Genomic DNA, 19309 nt, shown 5'->3' on the forward strand with positions numbered 1-19309 from the left:
GTTTTGCAAACAAATTTTTAAAGACTGACCTATTCATTTGTACCCTTAAACCTGGTCTTCCTGAATTAACCCCAGGGAAGGCAATTTATGGCTCCAGCACAAGGGACTTCCCATATGGATGAACAAGTTCATCAAGAATACTCTAAAAAGTATCCCCTCCTTCTTATCCTGCTCTAATTTTCAAGGTGTGAATTTAGTGTTATCACAAAAGGAAAAGAGATACCAAAGATGAACAATAACAATCACCAGAGTCAAAAATATCTTAGCTTCAAAGGGACTTGTGTTCCCATCTTTAGTATACAAATATATAATTAACTTCTTTTTCTTTTTGAGACAAGGTCTCACTCCGTCACCCAGGCTGGAGTGCGGTGGCACAATCACAGCTCACTACTCACAACTTCCTGGGGCTCAGGTGATCCTCCCATCTCAGCCTCCTGAGTAGCTGGGACAACAGGTGCACGCCACCAGGCCCGGCTAATTTTTGTATTCTTTTTTGTAGAGATGGGGTTTCGCCATGTTTCCTAGCCTGGTCTTGAACTCTGAGCTCAAGCATCCGCCTGCTTTGGCCTCCCAAAGTGTTGGGATTACAGGCATGAGCCACTGCACCCGGCCTAAGCGCCTACGTAACTTTTTTTTTTTTTTTCTGAGACAGAGTCTCACTCTGTCACCCAGGCTGGAGTGCAGTGGCGTGATCTCAGATCACTGAAACCTCCACCTCCCGAGTTCAAGCGATTCTCCTGCCTCAGCCTCCTGAGTAGCTGGGACTACAGGCATGCACCACCACACCCAGTTAATTTTTCTATTTTTAGTAGAGACGGGGTTTCACCATGTTGTCCAGGATAGTCTCAATCTCTTGACCTCGTGATCCACCTGCCTTGGCCTCCCAAATTGCTGGATTACAGGCGTGAGCCACCATGCCTGGCTGGGCCTACCTAACTTCTTTATAGGAAGAATGATACCCTGTTGCTTTTCTTCTTTCTTTATTTTTTTTGTTTTAGACAGAGCCTTGCTCTGTCGCCCAGGCTGGAGTGGTGCAATCTTGGCTCACAGCAACCTCTGCCTCCTGGGTTCAAGCAATTCCTGTGCCTCAGCTTCCCGAGTAGCTGAGATTACAGGTGCACGCCACCACGCCCGGCTAATTTTTGTATTTTCAGTAGAGATGGGGATTCACCATGTTGGCCAGGCTGGTCTCAAACTCCTGACCTCAGGTGATCTGCCCACCTTGGCATCCCAAAATGCTGAAATTACAGGAGTGTGCCACCACACCCGACCCCATTTTGCTTTTAGATGCGGGACAATGCTTGTAACAAGGTACAATAAACGTAATTTCTGCAAAACAAATAATCAAGAAAATATATCATTACCTGAGAACAGAGAAGACTCTTGCCATCTTGCCAATTGCTCGAATTTTGTTTCTTATTATTTCTTTCCGGGCTGCAGCTGAACCTACTTTCAATGGAATAAATAGAGAGAAAGGCTCAAGTTTAGGGCATGCATGCTTACAATATTCTATTAGCCTGTTCCACACTCATCTAAACCAGTACCAAGACCCCTGCCACCAGCTTACATGGAGGGGACTAGATGAACCCATGCTAAAAAATGTCTTGCTCTCTCAATGTTTAGCTCAGCATTGGTCTAATACTGGGGTCTGATAAATGTAGAAATAAAAAGTAATCCACAAACTTTAATATTTCACTCTACTGGCTAATCAGTAAAACAGCAACGGGGAAAAAAAAAAAACAAAAAACAAACTTGAGCCCAACTTGCATTACAAACCAGAGGGCAAAAACTGATAATAATCCTATAGTCTCTGTTTAATTTTCATGACAGCCTACGGCATGCACACTAACAGACAAGAATTTGTAACAGTCCTGTAGTCTTATTTAACTATCACAAAGTATTTGACATGCAGGCTGACAATATCCCATCAGACTATGACAGAATAAGCTTCTTTGCTTTGAGTTGGTCTAAAATTAATGGCATGAAGGAGCTACTGTGCAGGTAATCCTGAACTAAGGGCCATACCAGCATTTCAGCAATGCACATCTTAACCTAATGTACCAGGTGTTCCTAAGGTCATGCAAATATACACAATCTTTTACATCTCTAGGTGAGTATGACATAAGCAACAAGAAAAACATGGCTAAAGGATCACTACTGCTTCATCTCTAAAGGGTTAGCTGTGCTATCTATGACTGATGTAGAAGAGAATAAACCAAAATAACTAAATCTTTGGCTGAAGAATGACTCAAAGGTTTTATCTTCCTTCCCTTGGCCTCCAGAAAGAACAACATCAATATTTCATATATAGCAACCAGAATCACTCTGGACTCAAACGTGTGGTTCCTTAGAGCTGTGCTTCAACACAATGAAAACACACATGGAAGCACCATGGTTGAGGAGAAGGTTAAGGAAAGGCTAAAGACACTAATTCGAAAGGGGCCTTAGGTATACAGAGGTCTGAACAACTGTAAGTCTTCTGGGAGAGAACATCTCATTTAAAATTCAAGCAGTCCACAATTACATATAATTAAAAACTAAGATAATGACTGGACCTGACTGCAAGAAAAGAGAAAAAGAAATCCAACTTCAAAGATAGAAACAAAAGACATATTTTAGGGGAAAAAAATAGGCTCCATGACATGTTTATGATCTTCTAAAGGGTAAATATTATGAGCACTGAAGCTATAGCTTTTACAAGTCCAAAACTGTGTGGGTACCTCGGTACCACAGCACTCTAAACAGGTATTTCTAAAATACCAGAAAAAAAAAAAAACCCCAAAAACTAAAAATATAAGAATCACAGAATATTAGAATTTAAAGAGACATTGGAGATACTATAAAGTGCAATCTCCTCATTTTATAGACAAAGAAACTGAGGTTATTAAGTGGCTTGTTCAAGGATAGAAGGTAAGTCTGATTCTCTTCTAATAAATTATTATAAACATTTTGTTTTAAAATTGACAGAATTTTAAAGTAGCTAGACTGGGGATAAGCAGTAGGGGGTTGGGGAGGATGGCTGTAATATGTACATTCATATTTTCAGATTTAATTTCTATATAAAACCAAATGACATGTAAACTATACTGATATCAAATGAAAAAATCACAGGAGTATAAAAACACTGTACAAATCAGGATTTTAAATCAGTCTACAAACACATCATGCATCATATTAAAGTAAATGTTCACAGTAACATTTCTTTGGGAAATAATAGACAATCAAACAACCCTAATCATGCAGGGAAAAGTACAAAACATTACAAATAAGCAAAAGAATGAAATTTTAAAACAGGAATGAAAAGGAGGGAAAATATTTCCATGCACAGAAAGACAGATATTTTGGAATATGACTTCTAAAAATACCAAATACTAACACAGATAAAACTTAAGCTAAATTTGCACAAGGCCCAAGAGGACTCTGCATAGACATTACTCAATGAATGTGCTAACTTACATGGACATGAGGATAACTTATGAAGTCATATTTCAAAACAATGTTACTCTGTCTGGTCTGTACCTTTTTTATTGCCATATATGAGCCGTTCTTCAGATGGAGAGTCCAGAAAAAAGGAAGTGAATGATGGAGAAAAGGTGGTTGAGACAAATAAAAAGATAGAGATTTAACTTGGCAGTGGTACTGAAGAATGAATGTAGAAAGAAAGGGAGAAAAATGAAGGCCCTCATATTTGGAAATTTGAAAAATGTAGTACTGTAGAATCTGGTGAATAAAGAGGGATGCAACTAGGTAGAACTCTAAAGTAAAGATTTCTTAAAAGACATGTGCACGGAAGAAATTATGGACAGAACAACTATCATATCTGATGAAAGCAGACATAATTAGGGACAGAAAAAAATATGTGAAAACACATAAGACTGATAAAAGACTGCTAACAACAATTGCACATTTATAGTCATACCCCTAAGGAAATGTGTCACCTGTGGAAGTATGTTAAGTAAAAGGTAATGACACAAATGAAATACAAACTCATGTGGTTCTTCAAGGACACCAACATCTGCAAAATCTGTAGTATATTCAGAGAAATGTAGGTAACTTTATAAACTGCCTCAGTAGAAAATCTCACCCCTCCCAACGAAGGAAAAGCTAAACCTCCCATATTCCCTAACAAGAGCACATGATTTCCTGAATCTGAATTGCAGAACTTTTTCATATACTCAGGAGCAACAGTATGTGCTTTCTGTCCCCGGTCCAATCTGTGAATTTGGGGGACATCTTTTTGCAAAAATAGCAACAGATTGTTTCAAATCAAGTAACAGTTCTAAGAGCAGGCAGCTGGGGTGGTTTCATCTGAGCTTTCCATATCTTCCATTCTAATGCTGAGATATATTATTCCTTTATAGGAAATGTACTTATTTTAGTGAAACTGCAACACATATGGATTATGTACTTCCCTTTACCAAAATGAAGACAAAAGATAAATATCTGGAAAAAACTGCATGCAACCTAAATATCACAGAAATCAGTTTTCAAAAATTCTCTTTTATGATTAACACTTCTAAAAGGGATGCTATGTGTGTTTATACATTTAGTGTTAATGCAAATTTTTGTCTTAAAAATGACCCCACACATACATTAAACAATACAGAACACCAAAGATTTACCACTTAACAATAGTCTTATGCCTTTACCTAATCTTAGCTTTTTTTTTTGAGACCGAGTCTCGCTCTATCAACCAGGCTGGAGTGCAATCTCGGCTCACTGCAACCTCTGCCTCCCGAGTTGAAGCAATTCTCCTGCCTCAGCCTTCCAAATAGCTGGGACTACAGGTGCGCATCACCACGCCTGGCTAATTTTTGTGTTTTTTTAGTAAAGACGGGGTTTTGCCATGTTGGCCAGGTTGGTCTCGAACTCCTGACCTCAGGTGATCCACCCGCCTTGGCCTCCCAAAGTGCTGGGATTACAGGCCTGAGCCACTGCGCCCAGCCATCTTAGCTTTAAATATACAAAAATTACTTCTTCTTTCCTGACACTCAGAAATCTCCAATCCTGCTCTCTTTCCCCAAAGAAAAGCTAAACCCTTATTCTGATTCCACAGCCACCCCATCAAAGTTTCTTTCCAAAGTCAGATATCTCCCCAGACCAATTCCATAGAATGGTTCCACTGTTGTGTAGGAAAAGAGGAAGGAGAGAACAGAAGGCATGCCATTATGGTGAAAGGAAAGGAGAAAAGATGGAGGGAGTTAGAGGGAAGAAATCAGGGAGTAGAAATAAGGAAGGGAAATAAACCTATTTCCAGTTGCTCTTTCCCTACCCCACTTTAAACCTTAGTATCTATCCGAATCTCCTCTTCTGTCTTCCATTTCCTCCACATTCTTTTCTCTTTCAAACCATTCCCATTTCTCCATGCAAACTCCCAGACTCATATTCCTAAAACTTTATCTTAGAGTCCCTACTCCTAATACTTGGTACTGGAAGAGTGAAAAAAATGAGGAGCAATTGTACCTGCCCTGTTAGCAGTAAAGGGAGATCTATTTCTAATATTCAAAGCTGGAACTCAGTGTATTTTTCCATAGAAACATTGTCATAAATGGTGCTTAACAATTTTTAAAATTATTTAAGAGTGGGAAAGAATTTTCATCCTCTCTATTCCCTCAGTTTCTGAATAAGAAAACCTGAGAAATTAGGTGCCTTTTCTAAGATTACACAGCTAGTGAATGGTAGTGACAAGACACCTAAACCACTGATCCTTTTCATTAAACTACACGCCTCTTTGATGATCAAATTCAATTCATCCCTGGAATGCAAGAATGATATAACAAGTGGATAAATTATCATACTAATAGGAAAAATATTGATGATATATAAAATCTTCTCATTAGAATATAAAAAATTTTATATTTATTTCTGGTTCCATCTCAAAACATGACTCAGTATCTTTATTCATATAAATCATAGGTACCTAAAACCAAGTACTATAATTAGACTTAACAAGGAATATTTTTTTCTTATTATTATAAGGACTAAAGCATTATCTACCATCATTCCTATTTAACATACTATTGGCAATACGGATAATAACTTTTAAAGAATAAAAGAAAGGTAAAAATACAGAAAATAAATAACAATATCAATCCCCTATAAATGACCTATTTTTAAAAGTAATAGAAAACTAATTTAAAATTATCATAGAAAATAATTCTGCTGATTCAAGTTTGTTAGATATAAGATAAACCCACAAATATATAGCATATTCTTTTACACAGACAGAAAATGAGACACCAGTTGTAATAGTAATAAGAACATAAAATACAGATGTATTAATTTAACTTGATAATGACAAAATTTTTTCAAAGAAAAACTATATAACCTTAAATGGAGGAAACGGTAAATAATTATATAGAGCAAGAGTTCTTGGTCTTAGTTTGGAAAACTAAATACTATTTTTTAAAAAAGAAAGAAAGAAAGAGGAGGAAGGAAGGAAGGAAGGAAGGAAGGAAGGAAAAACAAAAGACTTGGCCAGGCATGGTAGCTCATGCCTGTAATCCCAGCACTTTTTGAGAGGCTGAGGTGGGAGGACTGCTTGAGGCCAGGAGTTCAAGACCAGCCTTGGTAACATAGGGAAGCCTCATCTCTTTTTTTTTTTTTTTGAGATGGAGTCTTGATCTGTCACCCAGGCTGGAGTGCAGTGGTGCGATCTCGACTCACTGTAACCTCCGCCTTCCGGGTTCACTGTATTCTCCTGCCTCAGCCTCCCAAGTAGCTGGGACTACAAGCACCCACCACAATGTCCGGCTAATTTTTTGTATTTTTGGTAGAGACGGGGTTTCACCATGTTAGCCAGGATGGTCTTGATCTCCTGACCTCGTGATCCGCCTGCCTCGGCCTCCCAAAGTGCTGGGATTACAGGCGTGAGCCACCGTACCTGGCCAGAAACCTCATCTCTTAAAAAAAAAAAAATTAAAAAACCTCCCTAGATTCAGGTATAGAATTAACATAATATCAATTAAAATTCTCACTAAATATTTCACAGATTTTGAAAAATAGAAAACTTTCTAAAAAAAATTAGGCTATGTGCCAATAATTACTTTAATTATTCATTATCTCAATACCTACAATATTATGAAGTAGGTATTATTGTTACTTCTTTGAAGATGAGAGAAACTGAGACTCAGAAAGGTTAAGTAAGTTGTCTGATGCCACAGATACATTAGAAGGAACTAGAATCTGAGCCCAGGTCTATTCTTACAACAGTGACAGCAGAACAGGGAAACAAAATATCTGTTTGAAACTATTCAATGGCTGGGCATGGTGGCTCATGCCTGTAATCCTAACACTTTGGGAGGCAGAGGCAGGCAGATCATCTGAGGTCAGGAGTTCGACACCAGTTTGGCCAAGATGGTGAAACCCCATCTCTACTAAAAATACAAAAATTAGCTGGGCATGGTGCTGGGCACCTGTAATCCCAGCTACTTGGGAGGCTGAGGCAGGAGAATCGCTTGAACCAGGGAGGTGGAGCTTGCAGTGAGCCAAGATCACGCCACTGCACTCTAACCTGGGTGACAGACCAAGACTCTGTCTCAAAAAAAAAAAAAAAGGAAAGAGAATTAAAATAAGGAAAAGTAAGTATTATTCACTAAAGTTTACTATCCAAACTAAAAAATAACTGATAATAAATATACTACATCAGTTACTAACAAACGTGTAAGAATAAAAGCACATCTCTGCCTACTACCAACAGATGGCAATGGTAGCGCTTGTACAGTTACTTTGTACTTTCAACAAATGGGCTTTCAAATGTTTAAGAATCAAACCTGTTTGTAAGTAGAGAAATTTCTAAATAGGCTTCATTCAGATTTTACTCGAAAAGTGATCAAATGAAATGGATAGTTTACACAGTTGGAAAAACAGTAATTTTCTTCTTAGCATCATTAGAAATCAAAGAAATGTAAACTTAAGCAACTATAATTTACTACTATATAGCCATGAAGAAAATAAGTAAAAATGACCAAAATCCAATGAGGTAGTCCTGTGGAGAAATATGTTTGTGGATTCCTTGCTGGAGGCACTTCATAGTGGTCCAATCCTTCTGCAAAGCAATTTGGTAGTTCACAGCTAAAACAATGAAGCTAAAAGAGTTACAGAGTTAATTCTGTAACTCTATAATTCTCTTCAATAAATTTATACCAAGGAGGAAAATAAAAGCTATTATACAAATATGTTTATTTTACTGCTATTCATAAGGATAATTTAGAACCCAGTTGCCAAATAATATGAGATTATGAAAATTAAATTTTCGTGTGTGTGTGTGTGTGTGTGTGTGTGTGTGTTTTTAATAGAGACAAGGAAAACTTTCCATATTGCCCAGGCTGGTCTCCAACTCCTGGGCTCAAGGGATCCTCCTGTCTTGGCCTCCCAAAGTGGTGGGATTACAGGCGTGAGCCACCACATCTAGCCAAACATTATAGTTTATCAATGGACTTAGAAATACATAGCTATTAAATCTTACCAATATATAGACCATGTTTAATACATGGAAACATTGAAATATTGATTACAACTATAAAAAGTATACTAAAACAAAGATGTGAGGGGAATATGGAAGGGAATCGTTTTCAGTTTATATATTGTTTACCTTTTTATGTACTCAGGTTTTAATTAAACATTTAAATAATAAAGTTTAAAATAAAAATTTCAAAACAAAATGAATTTTGTTTCTATAGTATTACTTTTTACTATAAACATGCATTAGGTACATAGGCTTGTTGGCTTACATAACAACAACCATGTATAACTTTGTTCCTGTGGAAAAAAATGCTTTTAGAATCTGAAACTAAATTAGCAAGTGGTCTTTTAGAACACAACCACACTAATTTAGAAGCAGTCTATTTTAGTGTCTAAAAGGAAGCATAAGCAAAATTGGGAGTTCAGGTATGCTTCTGATGCACTAAGAATATTGTTCTAATAAAACAAATAGTATTTTTATCCTCTTTTCTCTAACCAGTGTCCATATTCACCAAGAACTACTTCCTTTTAACACTTCAATTTTCCTTTCCTTATGTTCTTTCTTCCAAATTTCTCCTTTCCCAAAGTTCATCTTCTTCCCCATATTACAATAAAAAAATGAAATCACTGTAATTATTTTCAAATCTTAATATCCAAAAAAAGTAACTTGTTACTTATCAAATAGCATAGTCTCTGAAAGCAATGACTATTTTTTACAAAATAGTGTGTACTGAGGCTAGGCGGTAAAGAAATACCATTTCACAGTAAAAAAAAAAATAGAAAGATGAATAATCATACCATCAAACTGGTCTTCACCTTCAGTCATTAGTTCATCATCAGAGCAAATACTCAGAACATTTACCAACATTTCTGTCACTATTTGGGAAAAAAAAGTTACATGTTAGCTGACCATATATAACTGTCTATACATATACATAGCAACTATTTTTACAAATGGTCAAATAATGTTTAGCTCAAGAAAGCAAACACATTCTTATAGCAAGAACGATGGAATTAAAAAATGCAAAGGCTTTCAAAATGAAAGAAATTCAGTGGATAACAACTCTGAGAGAAAGAGATTCTTCATGGAACAAATTTTCAGGCCTCTCAAAAAAAAAAAAAATGAAGCCCCATAGAGATAAGAACAGAGATGAATAACAACTGAATGTATACATTTCAAATCTTCATTCATGGATATAGCATAAAAAGAAAAAAAATCATGGCAGAGTTTTAGTGGTTCCAAAAAGTCTCAGTGGCGTGATCTCGGCTCACTCCAACCTCTGCCTCCCAGGTTCAAGCAATTCTCCTGCCTCAGCCTCCCAAGGAGCTGGGATTAAAGGCACCCACCATCATGCCCAGCTAATTTTTGTATTTTTTTTTCTTTTAGTAGAGATGGTGTTTCACCATGTTGGTCAGGCTGGTCTCGAACTCCTAACCTCATGATCCGCCCACCTTGGCCTCCCAAAGTGCTGGGATTACAGGCGTAAGACACTGCGCCTGGCCTTAATCTTTTAAAAACTGGCTCAGCAACTCCCTTGAAATTTATTTCTAAAGATTACTAATGACTATCTAACAATCTGAACCCTTGGCTCTTTCATAGGCTTAATCCTCTTTGACTATTCTATATATTTTTTTCCTTCTCTTTTCCCTTGGTTCCCAAGATTCTACTCTTCTGGTTTTCCCATGTTTGGATCATTTTTCCCCAAAACTTTGGATATCCTCAAGATTCTCTCTGCAGTATTATTCCTCCTATATGTTCAATCACTTGGAATTTCTGTCTATTATCATATTTATAGTTTCAATTATCACCTCATTGAAGATGACTCCAAAGTCTGTATCTCCAGTATTGACCTCTCCTTCAGGCTCTAGATGTCCTTGCTGGTTTTATTGTCAACTGTCTTAAACCATTTGTATACTGTATGTTTCCCCTACTAGAATGAAAACTTCATGAGTGTAGGATGTTGTTTAATTCACTATTATAACTTCAGAGCCTGGCACTGTGCCCTGGCACATGACAGGTACTCAATAAATATCTAACAAATAAGTACACAAAATAAGATAAAAGCAAATTTCAATTAATAAATAAAAATGTCTATTGAATATTAGCACCTAGATGTCCTGAAGGCACCTAGAAATGAACATATCCAAAACAAAATTCAATACTTCTACAAACCAATTTTTCCTGCTATAAATATACTAAAAGCACCCCACATGTCAGGTACTACACTAAAGCTCTAGGATTCAGATATGAAAGGCACAGTCTCTACCTTCAAAAAGCTTACTAACTACTGAAGGAGACATTAAATATCAACCGCAAAAGGTTGATGAAAAACATGCTGTAAGTATTCAAAGATATGCAAAAGACCTGCTGGGGAAGGCAAGGCTTTTGCTAGATAACATTTGAGAGGAATCATGAACTAGGAGTTTGCCAAGTGGAGAGGGCAGATAAGGCATTCTAAACAGAAGTTAGAAAAATGATGTAGTAGTCATTTATCACAACAGAATACAACAGAGAGTCCAGAAAGAAAACCTGATATTTAAGGTCAATTGATTTTTGACAAGGGTGCCAAAACAATTCAGTGGCTAAAGAACAGTCATTTCAACAATGGTCAACTACAAAAGAATAAAGCTGCAAATGGTCACATGCGAAAGAATAAACTGCACTCCCCCTACTGCACGACACATGCAAAAATTAACTCAAAATGGATCAAACACCTAATGTAAGAACTAAAACTCTTAGAAAAAAACAGGGTAAATCTTTATGAGCTTGGATTAGGCAATGATTTCTTAGGTATAACAACAAAAACACAAGCAACAAAGGAAAAAATAGATAAATATGACTTCACCAAAATTAAAAAACTTTTTGAAAGAAGCCAGTCACAAAATACCATATACCATATGACCTTATTTATATAAAATGTCTAGCAAAGGCAAATCTATAGAGACAGAAAGATTAGTCTTTCTGATGGTTACACAACTCTAGAAATATACTAAAACCAACTGAATTGTATGCTTTAAATAGATGAATTGCATAGTATATATATTTCAATAAAGCTGTTATGGTGTATACCTTAAATATACACAATAAAATGTATTTTTTTAAAAAATTAGAAAACTTTTGTGCTTCAAAGGACAAAAAAATCAGGCATAGAAGCATGTGCCTGTAATCTCAGTTACCTGGGAGAATGAAGGAGGAGGATCACTTGAGCCTAGGAATTTGAGACCAGCCTAGGCAACACAAAGATCCCATCTCCAAAAAAGGAAAAAAAAAAAAATAGCTAGTCATGGTAGGACATGCCTGTAGTCCTACCTACTTGAAAGGCCATGTGGTAAGACTGCCTGAGTCCAGGAGTTTGAGATTGCAGTGAGTTACGATTGCACTCCACATTCTAGCCTAGGTGATGGAGTGAAAGCCTAAAGGACATTATCAAGAAAGTGAAGGTCAGCTAGGCCGGGGGCTCATGCCTGTAATCCCAGCATTTGAGGAGGCTGAGTGGGTGGATCACTTGAGATCAGAAGTTTGAGATCAGCCTTACCAACATGGTGAAACCCTGTCTCTACCAAAAATACAAAAATTAGCCAGGCACGGTGGCACATGCCTATAATCCCAGCTACTTGGGAGGGTGAAGCAGGAGAATTGCTTGAACCTGGGAGGTGGAGGTTGCAGTGAACCAAGATGGTACCACTGCACTCCAGTCTGGGCAATGCAGTGAGACCCTGTCTCAAAAAAAAAAAAAAAAAAAAAAAGAAAGTGAAAGTGGAATGGGAGAAAATTATTTGTAAATCATATACATAAGGGACTTGCATATAGAATATATAAAAAAACTCAATAATTATCTTGCATGAAACTGAGACACAGAAAAATACTGCATGTTCTCATAAGTGGAAGCTAAATAATATATATACATGGAGGTAGAGTGTGGAATGATAGACAAAGGAGACTTGGAAGGGTAGAGAGGTGGGAGACGTGTGGAAGATGAAATTACTTAATAAGTACAATGTATGCTAGTCTGGTGATAGATACACTAAAAGCCTTGACTTCACCACTATGCAATATATCTATGTAACAAAATTACACTTATACTTCATAAATTTATATAGACAACAAAAAAATGTTTTATTTTTTAGAGACGGAGTCTCACTCTGTTGTCCAGGCTGGAGTGCAGTGGTATGATCTTGGCTCACTACAACCTCTGTCTCCCTGGTTCAAGCAATTCTCCTGCCTCAGCCTCCTGAGTAGCTGGGATTACAGGCATGCACCACCACACCCAGCTAATTTTTGTATTTTTAGTAGAGATGGGGTTTCACCATGTTGGCCAGGCTGGTCTTGAATTCCTGACCTCAGGTGATCCAACCACCTCGGCCTCCCAAAGTGCTGGGATTACAGGCATGAGCCACTGCGCCTGGCAAAAACAATTTTTTAATAAAGAAAATTTTAAGACAAATAACCCAATTATAAAATGAGCAAAGGATTTGAAAATATATTCATCCTCGGCTGGGTGTGGTGGCTCATGCCTGTCACCCTAGTACCCTGGGAGGCCAAGGCAGGTAGATTGCTTGAGCTCAGGAGTTACCAGCCTGGGAAACATGGCGAAACCCCATCTCTATATTAAAATATACACATATTTTCTATATTAAAATATATTTTACATATGTAAAATATATGTTTATATATTAAAATGTATATTTATTAAAATATATATATATTTTTTCATCCAAAGAATATATACACTGCTGATGAAACTGTAAAATGGTACAGCTAAGGCTGGGCGCAGTGGCTCATGCCTGTAATCCCAGCACCCTGGGAGACTGAAGTGGGACAACCACCTGAGGTCAGGAGTTTGAGACCAGCCTGACCAACGTGGAGAAACCCTGTCACTACTAAAAAATACAAAATTAGCCAGGTGTGGTGGTGTGTGCCTGTAATCCCAGGTACTCAGGAGGCTGAGACAGGAGAATTGCTTGAACCCAGGAGGCGGAGGTTGCAGTGAGCTGAGATCACGCCATTGCACTCTAGCATGGGCAACAAGAGCAAAACTCTGTCTCAAAAACAACAACAATAAAATGGTACAGCTGTTTTGGAAAACAGTTTGGCAGATCCTTAAAAGGTTAATCATAGAGTTACAATATGACCCAGCAATTTCACTCCCAGGTCTATACTCAAGAAAATGAAAACATAGGCCGGGCACAGTGGCTCACGCCTGTAATCCCAGCACTTTGGGAGGCCGAGGCGGGTGGATCACGAGGTCAGGAGATCGAGATCATCCTGGCTACACAGTGAAACCCTGTCTCTACTAAAAATACAAAAATTAGCCGGGCATGGTGGCGGCACCTGTAGTCCCAGCTACTCGGGAGGCTGAGGCAGGAGAATGGTGTGAACCCAGGAGACAGAGCTTGCAGTGAGCCAAGATCGTGCCACCGCACTCCAGCCTGGGCGACAGAGCAAGACTCTGTCTCAAAAAGAAAATGAAAACATAAAACTTGCACATGCATATTCTTTGCAGCATTATTAGTAAGTCCAAGAGTAGAAATAAGTGTCTATCAGCTGATGAATAAAACAAACAAAATGTGCTATATCCATACAATAGAATACTATTCCATCATAAAAAGGAATGTTGTACTGATTCATGCTACACCACAGATAAACCTTGAGACCATGGAAAGAATCCAGTCACAAAAGAGCACACACTGTGTGATTCCATTTATATGAACTGTCCAGAATAGGTGAATCTATGGGGACAGCAGATTGGTGGTTACCTAGAGTTAGCAAGGGGCGTTAGGGGAAAATGAAGAGTGACTGCTAATGGGCACAGGGTTTCTTTGGAGGGGATGACGAAAATTTTCCAAAACTGTGGTAATGGTTGCACAACTCTGTAGTATATAAAAAACATGGAATTGTACAATTTAAATAGGTCAACTGTATGGTATGTGAATTACATGTCAATAAAGCTGTTATAAAAAATAAGAAAAGTATGAGGGTATAAAACGTAAAGAGCATAGCACGTTCAGAAAATTGGCTTTGCTGTGTTATGGCTAGAACGAAGATAATGTGAAAGAGAAAGGCAGGAAATGAGGCTGAAGAGAAAGTAGGGAAGGTCCAAGGACTTTGTATGACAGGTTAAGGTTTATCTTGAAAGCTATATGGAGCCATTTAACGGATACTAAATAGTAGCTTTAAAGTATATATTTTCATTCAGAAACTTGGCTTCTGAAAGAAAGGCAAGAAAGTAATAGCAAAAAAAAAAAAAAGCCACAGCACAGTAGTTAGAAAAAGACATCAGATGAGAGAAATGTTATTTATTTAAAGATCAGATAGATTTGAATAATTTATAAAAGAACTAGTACTGAGAATGTGAAGATATAGAGGACACAGATGATAAAGCAAGTTTCCTGAAAAAGCAGAAAGGTAATAGAATTAAGAGACAAGTTAGACTGGCTTGAATGGAAGGGTCACCTCTTCAACAAGGGAAGAATTCAAGATAAGGGTACTGTATAAAGGAAGAAAACAGTAAGTAGAGAACACTCCAACTACTAATGTGTTTTCACTAGTGAGGGAAATGGATAGAAGAAAATGCTTAAGAAAAAAATATGAAAGGAGCCAAGTGCTAACAGCCAAGACAATGGAAAAAAGGAAGCAGCCCATCCCATCATAGGCCTAGAGGCCTAGGAGGAAAGAATAGTTTTGGGGGTGGGGGAGGAGCCCATTGACCAGAACAGCCTCAGGACACTGCTCCCCACAACCAGGGACTGCTCCAGCTCCAGCCACCACCTGGTGTTAAACCCCTAGGCAAGTGCAAGAGTGAATGAATCTTGGTGGTTTCCACTTAGATTTCAGAAGGTGTATGAGAAAGCCTAGGTGCCCAGGGGCAGAGCCCTCACGGAGAGACACTACTAGGGCAGTGCCAAGGAAAAATGCAGGGCTGGAGGCCCCACACAGACTCCCCACTGAGGCACTGCCTAGTGGAGCTGTGAGAAAGGGCTGCTGCCCTCCAGAATGGTAGAGCCACCAGCAGCTTGCAACCTGTGTGGAAAAACCACAGGGACAGAACTGCCCACTCATCAAAACAGTGTGCCCAGGATGTAGGACATGGAGTCAATAATTATTCTGGAGCTTTAAGATTTAATGACTGGCGCAATGGCTCACACCTTAATCCCAGCACTTTGGGAGGTCGAGGTGCATGGATCACTTGAGCTCAGGTGTTCAAGACCAACCTGGCCAATATAGTGAAACCCTGTCTCTACTAAAAATACAAAAATTAGCCAGGCATGGTGGGGCATGCCTGTAGTCCCAGCCACTTGGGGGTCTGAGGCAGGGTAATCACTTTAACCCAGGAGGCGGAGGGTGCAGTGAGCGAAGATCGCACCACCGCACTCCAGCCCGGGTGCGACAGAGCAAGATTCTGTCTCAAAAAGGAAAAAAAAATTTAATGACTGCCTGCTGGGTTTGAGACTTGCATAGGGTCTGAACCCCTTTTCTTTTAGTCGATTTCTCCCTTTTGGAACAGGAATGTTTATCCAATGCCTATATCCTCATTATGTCTTGGAAATAAATAATTTGTCTTTGATTTTACAGGTTCATAGGTAGAAAGAACTAGGCTTGAGTATCAGATGAGACTTTGGAGTTGGCACTTTTCAGTTAAATTCTAGAATGAGTTAAGACTTTCTGGCAGGGGATGATTGTATTTTGATATATCAGAAGGACATGATATTACAGGGACCAGGGGCGGAATGATAGTTTGGATATTGTCACCTCTAAATCTCATGTTGAATTGTAATCCCCAGTGTTGGAGGTGGAGCCTGGTGAAAGGTGACTGGACCATGGGGGTGGATTTCTCATGAATAGTTTAGCACCATCCCTTTGGTGCTGTCCTCATGATAGTGAGTAAATTCTTGTGAAATCTGGCTGTTTTTTAAGTATCTGGCATCTTCCCCCTCGCTCTCTTGCTCCTGCTCTCACCACGTGAAGTTCCCTGAGGCCTCCCCAAAAGTCAAGGAGATGCCAGTGCTATGCTTGTACAGCCTGCAGAACCACGAATCAATTAAACTTTTTTTTTTTTTTTTTTTTCAGATAGAGTCCCATTTTATCACCCAGGTTGGAGTGCAGTGGAGTGGAGTGGAGTGATCAGCTAACTGCAGCCTTGAACTCCTAAGCTCAAGCGATCCTTTCACCTCAGCCTCCCAAAGTGCTGGGATTACAGGCATGTGCCACTGTGCCTGGCCCTCTTTTCTTTATAAAATTTTTTAAAAAATGAAAATTTGGACTCTATCCTAAGCACAATGGGAGAAAAAAGCAGACTAGGGATACAAACGGTATTAGGGTCCTACTGGGAACTCAGCTAATGTTACAAATCAAGGGGTGGTGCCAATTCACAAGTCTGTAAAAATCTCCAGCAGCACTCTATACTGTGGCTGTAGGAATGGAGAAAATGGACGGCTGGATTTGACTAGACCTAAGATGTATAGGACAAATGAAGTAGAAAAACAGAAAAGAAAGGAGTTTGAGGGTATGTTAAGAAGGAAGAGAGGTAAAAAGGGATTTGACTAATAAGAAAATGACTTAGTTAGGCTGGGTACAGTGGCTCACACCTGTAATCTCAGCACTTTAGGAGGTTGAGGTGGGCGGATCACTTGAGGTCAGGGGTTCAAGAGCAGCCTGGCCAACATGGGAAACCCTGTCTCTGCAACAAACACAAAAATTAGCTACGTGTGGTGACACGCACCTGTAATCCCAGAGACTTGGGAGACTGAAGCATGAGAACTGCTTGAACCTGGGAAATGGAGATTGCAGTGAGCTGAGATCATACCACTGCACTCCAGCCTGGGTGACAGAGCAAGACTCTGTCTCAAAAAAAAAAAAAAAAAAAAAAAAAAAGAAGAAGAAAATGACATAGTGAAAGGCCTAGAGATTCCAATGAACATGAAGAACAGCAGTAACCTGAGTAAAGGGTTGCTGTAACAAGAGTTTTCTTATCAGAGTGTGTTAATGGTACTATCTTCACCAGACTCAAAATATCCAAGTCATCTCCAACCATTCCCTACCCTTAAATATGTAATCTTGTTAAGTCTCACTGATTCTACTTCTACCATTCTTTTGGTTCTCCCCACTCTCCGTTCCTAATGCTACTAGGCCTTCATTATGTCTCTACCTGATTTCTGGTGTAACTTCGTAACAGGTCTCTCAACCTCAAGTCTTCCTTCTAGTCCACTTCACCACAGTAATTTCTCTAAATGATGACCATAGTCAAATTCCATCTCAGTGGCTTGCCCACCATTTATCAAAGTTCCAACTTCTCTGTGTGGTGATCAATACCCTCATGATCTAGCCCTAACCTAACTTTTCATTCTTTTTCTACTACTGTCCTTCATATATCCTACTCACTAATCAAATTAAACCCTCAAAGAGACCTATGATTTCTTGCTTTCAGACTCAGGCTCAGGAAGTTCTCTTATCTAGAATTCTGTTGCTCATATCCACCAGCACAATTCCACCATTCTTCAAGCCCCTGTTCAAAAGCTACTTTAATCCCTCTGACAGAAATAACCTCCTTTCTCTTTTGAGATGGAGTCTTGCTCTGTCGCCCAGGCTGGAGTGCAGTTGCTCGATCTTGGTTCACTGCAAGCTCTGCCTCCCAGGTTCACGCCACTCTCCTGCCTCAGCCTCCCGAGTAGCTGGGATTACAGGTGCCCGCCACCACGCCCGGCTAATTTTTTGTATTTTTAGTAGAGACAGGGTTTCACTGTGTTAGCCAGGATGGTCTCGATCTCCTGACCTCGTGATCTGCCCACCTTGGCCTCCCAAAGTGCTGGGATTACAGGCGTAAGCCACCGCACCCAGCCTCTCCTCTTTTTTTGAGACAGAGTCTCGCTCTGTTGCCCAGGCTGGAGTGCAGTGGCGCAATCTCAGCTCACTGCAACCTCCACCTCCTGGGTTCAAGCAATTCTCTGCCTGAGCCTCCCGAGTAGCTGGGATTATAGGCGCCTGCCACCACACCCGGCTAATTTTTGTATTTTTAGTAGAGACAGGGTTTCACCATCTTGGCCAGGCAGGTCTTGAACTCCTAACCTCGTGATCCACCCACCTCAGCCTCCCAAAGTGCTGGGGTTACAGGCATGAGCCACCACACCAGGCCCTGAGCCACCACGCCCAGCTATCTCAATTCCTATAAAACTAGGCTTGTCTTGGAGCACTTACCATATTACATCTTATTATCATTATTTATATATATCACAGGTCCCATATTAATCTGCAAAGACCCATCTTACTTGTATCTGTATTTCCTTGGTACCTTGAATAAAACACTTAAAAAAATCTAGTAAATAAATAAATCTTACATATCTGACCTTCTATGGAAGATCATATAATATTAGATCCTCTAGAACAGAGGTTCTTAAAGGAGGGCCAATAAGTGTGAAGGTTGCAAATTCATTTCAGAACTATGACCATCCTGAAAATGTTGTGACTACATACATTTATACATGAATATTTCTGAAGCAAAAGTCCGTAACTTTTATCGGATTCTCAAAGGGATTCTATATTAAGAAATTAATAAATGTTTTTGGTGGTGGCTCACACCTGTAATCCCAGCACTTTAGGAGGCTGAGGCAAACAGAGCCCTTGAGGCCAGGAGTTTGAGACCAGCCTGGCCAACATGGTGAAACCCCGTCTCTACTAAATATACAAAAATTAGCCAGGTGTGGTACAGCATGCCTGTAATCCCAACTACTCAGGAGGGTGACGTACGAGAATCACTTAAACCCAGGGGATGGACGTTGCAGCGAGCTGAAATTGTGCCTGGGCAATAGAATGAGACTGCATTCCAGCCTGGGCAACTGAATGAGACTGTGT

The 19309-nt window shown here is 39.3% G+C and overlaps 1 protein-coding gene across 5 annotated transcripts in view; it reads right to left on the reverse strand.

Annotated features, from left to right (window-relative positions):
* The window catches only part of PPP3CB (protein phosphatase 3 catalytic subunit beta), a 59102-nt gene that overhangs the window by 8269 nt on the left and 31524 nt on the right, over window positions 1-19309 (reverse strand). For 2 of the 5 annotated variants that reach the window (XM_030798236.1, XM_030798234.1), the window contains exons 10-12: window positions 9262-9339; window positions 3520-3546; window positions 1365-1449 (exon numbers count right to left, since the gene is read on the reverse strand). In XM_030798236.1, coding sequence (XP_030654096.1) covers window positions 1365-1449; window positions 3520-3546; window positions 9262-9339 — 190 coding nt within the window. The remainder of the gene's footprint in view (window positions 1-1364; window positions 1450-3519; window positions 3547-9261; window positions 9340-19309) is intronic. The other 3 variants (XM_030798235.1, XM_030798238.1, XM_030798237.1) reach the window with 3 other exon arrangements.

Source organism: Nomascus leucogenys, chromosome 18 (assembly GCF_006542625.1).
Source record: "Nomascus leucogenys isolate Asia chromosome 18, Asia_NLE_v1, whole genome shotgun sequence".
In the NCBI taxonomy this organism is placed as follows: domain Eukaryota; kingdom Metazoa; phylum Chordata; class Mammalia; order Primates; family Hylobatidae; genus Nomascus; species Nomascus leucogenys.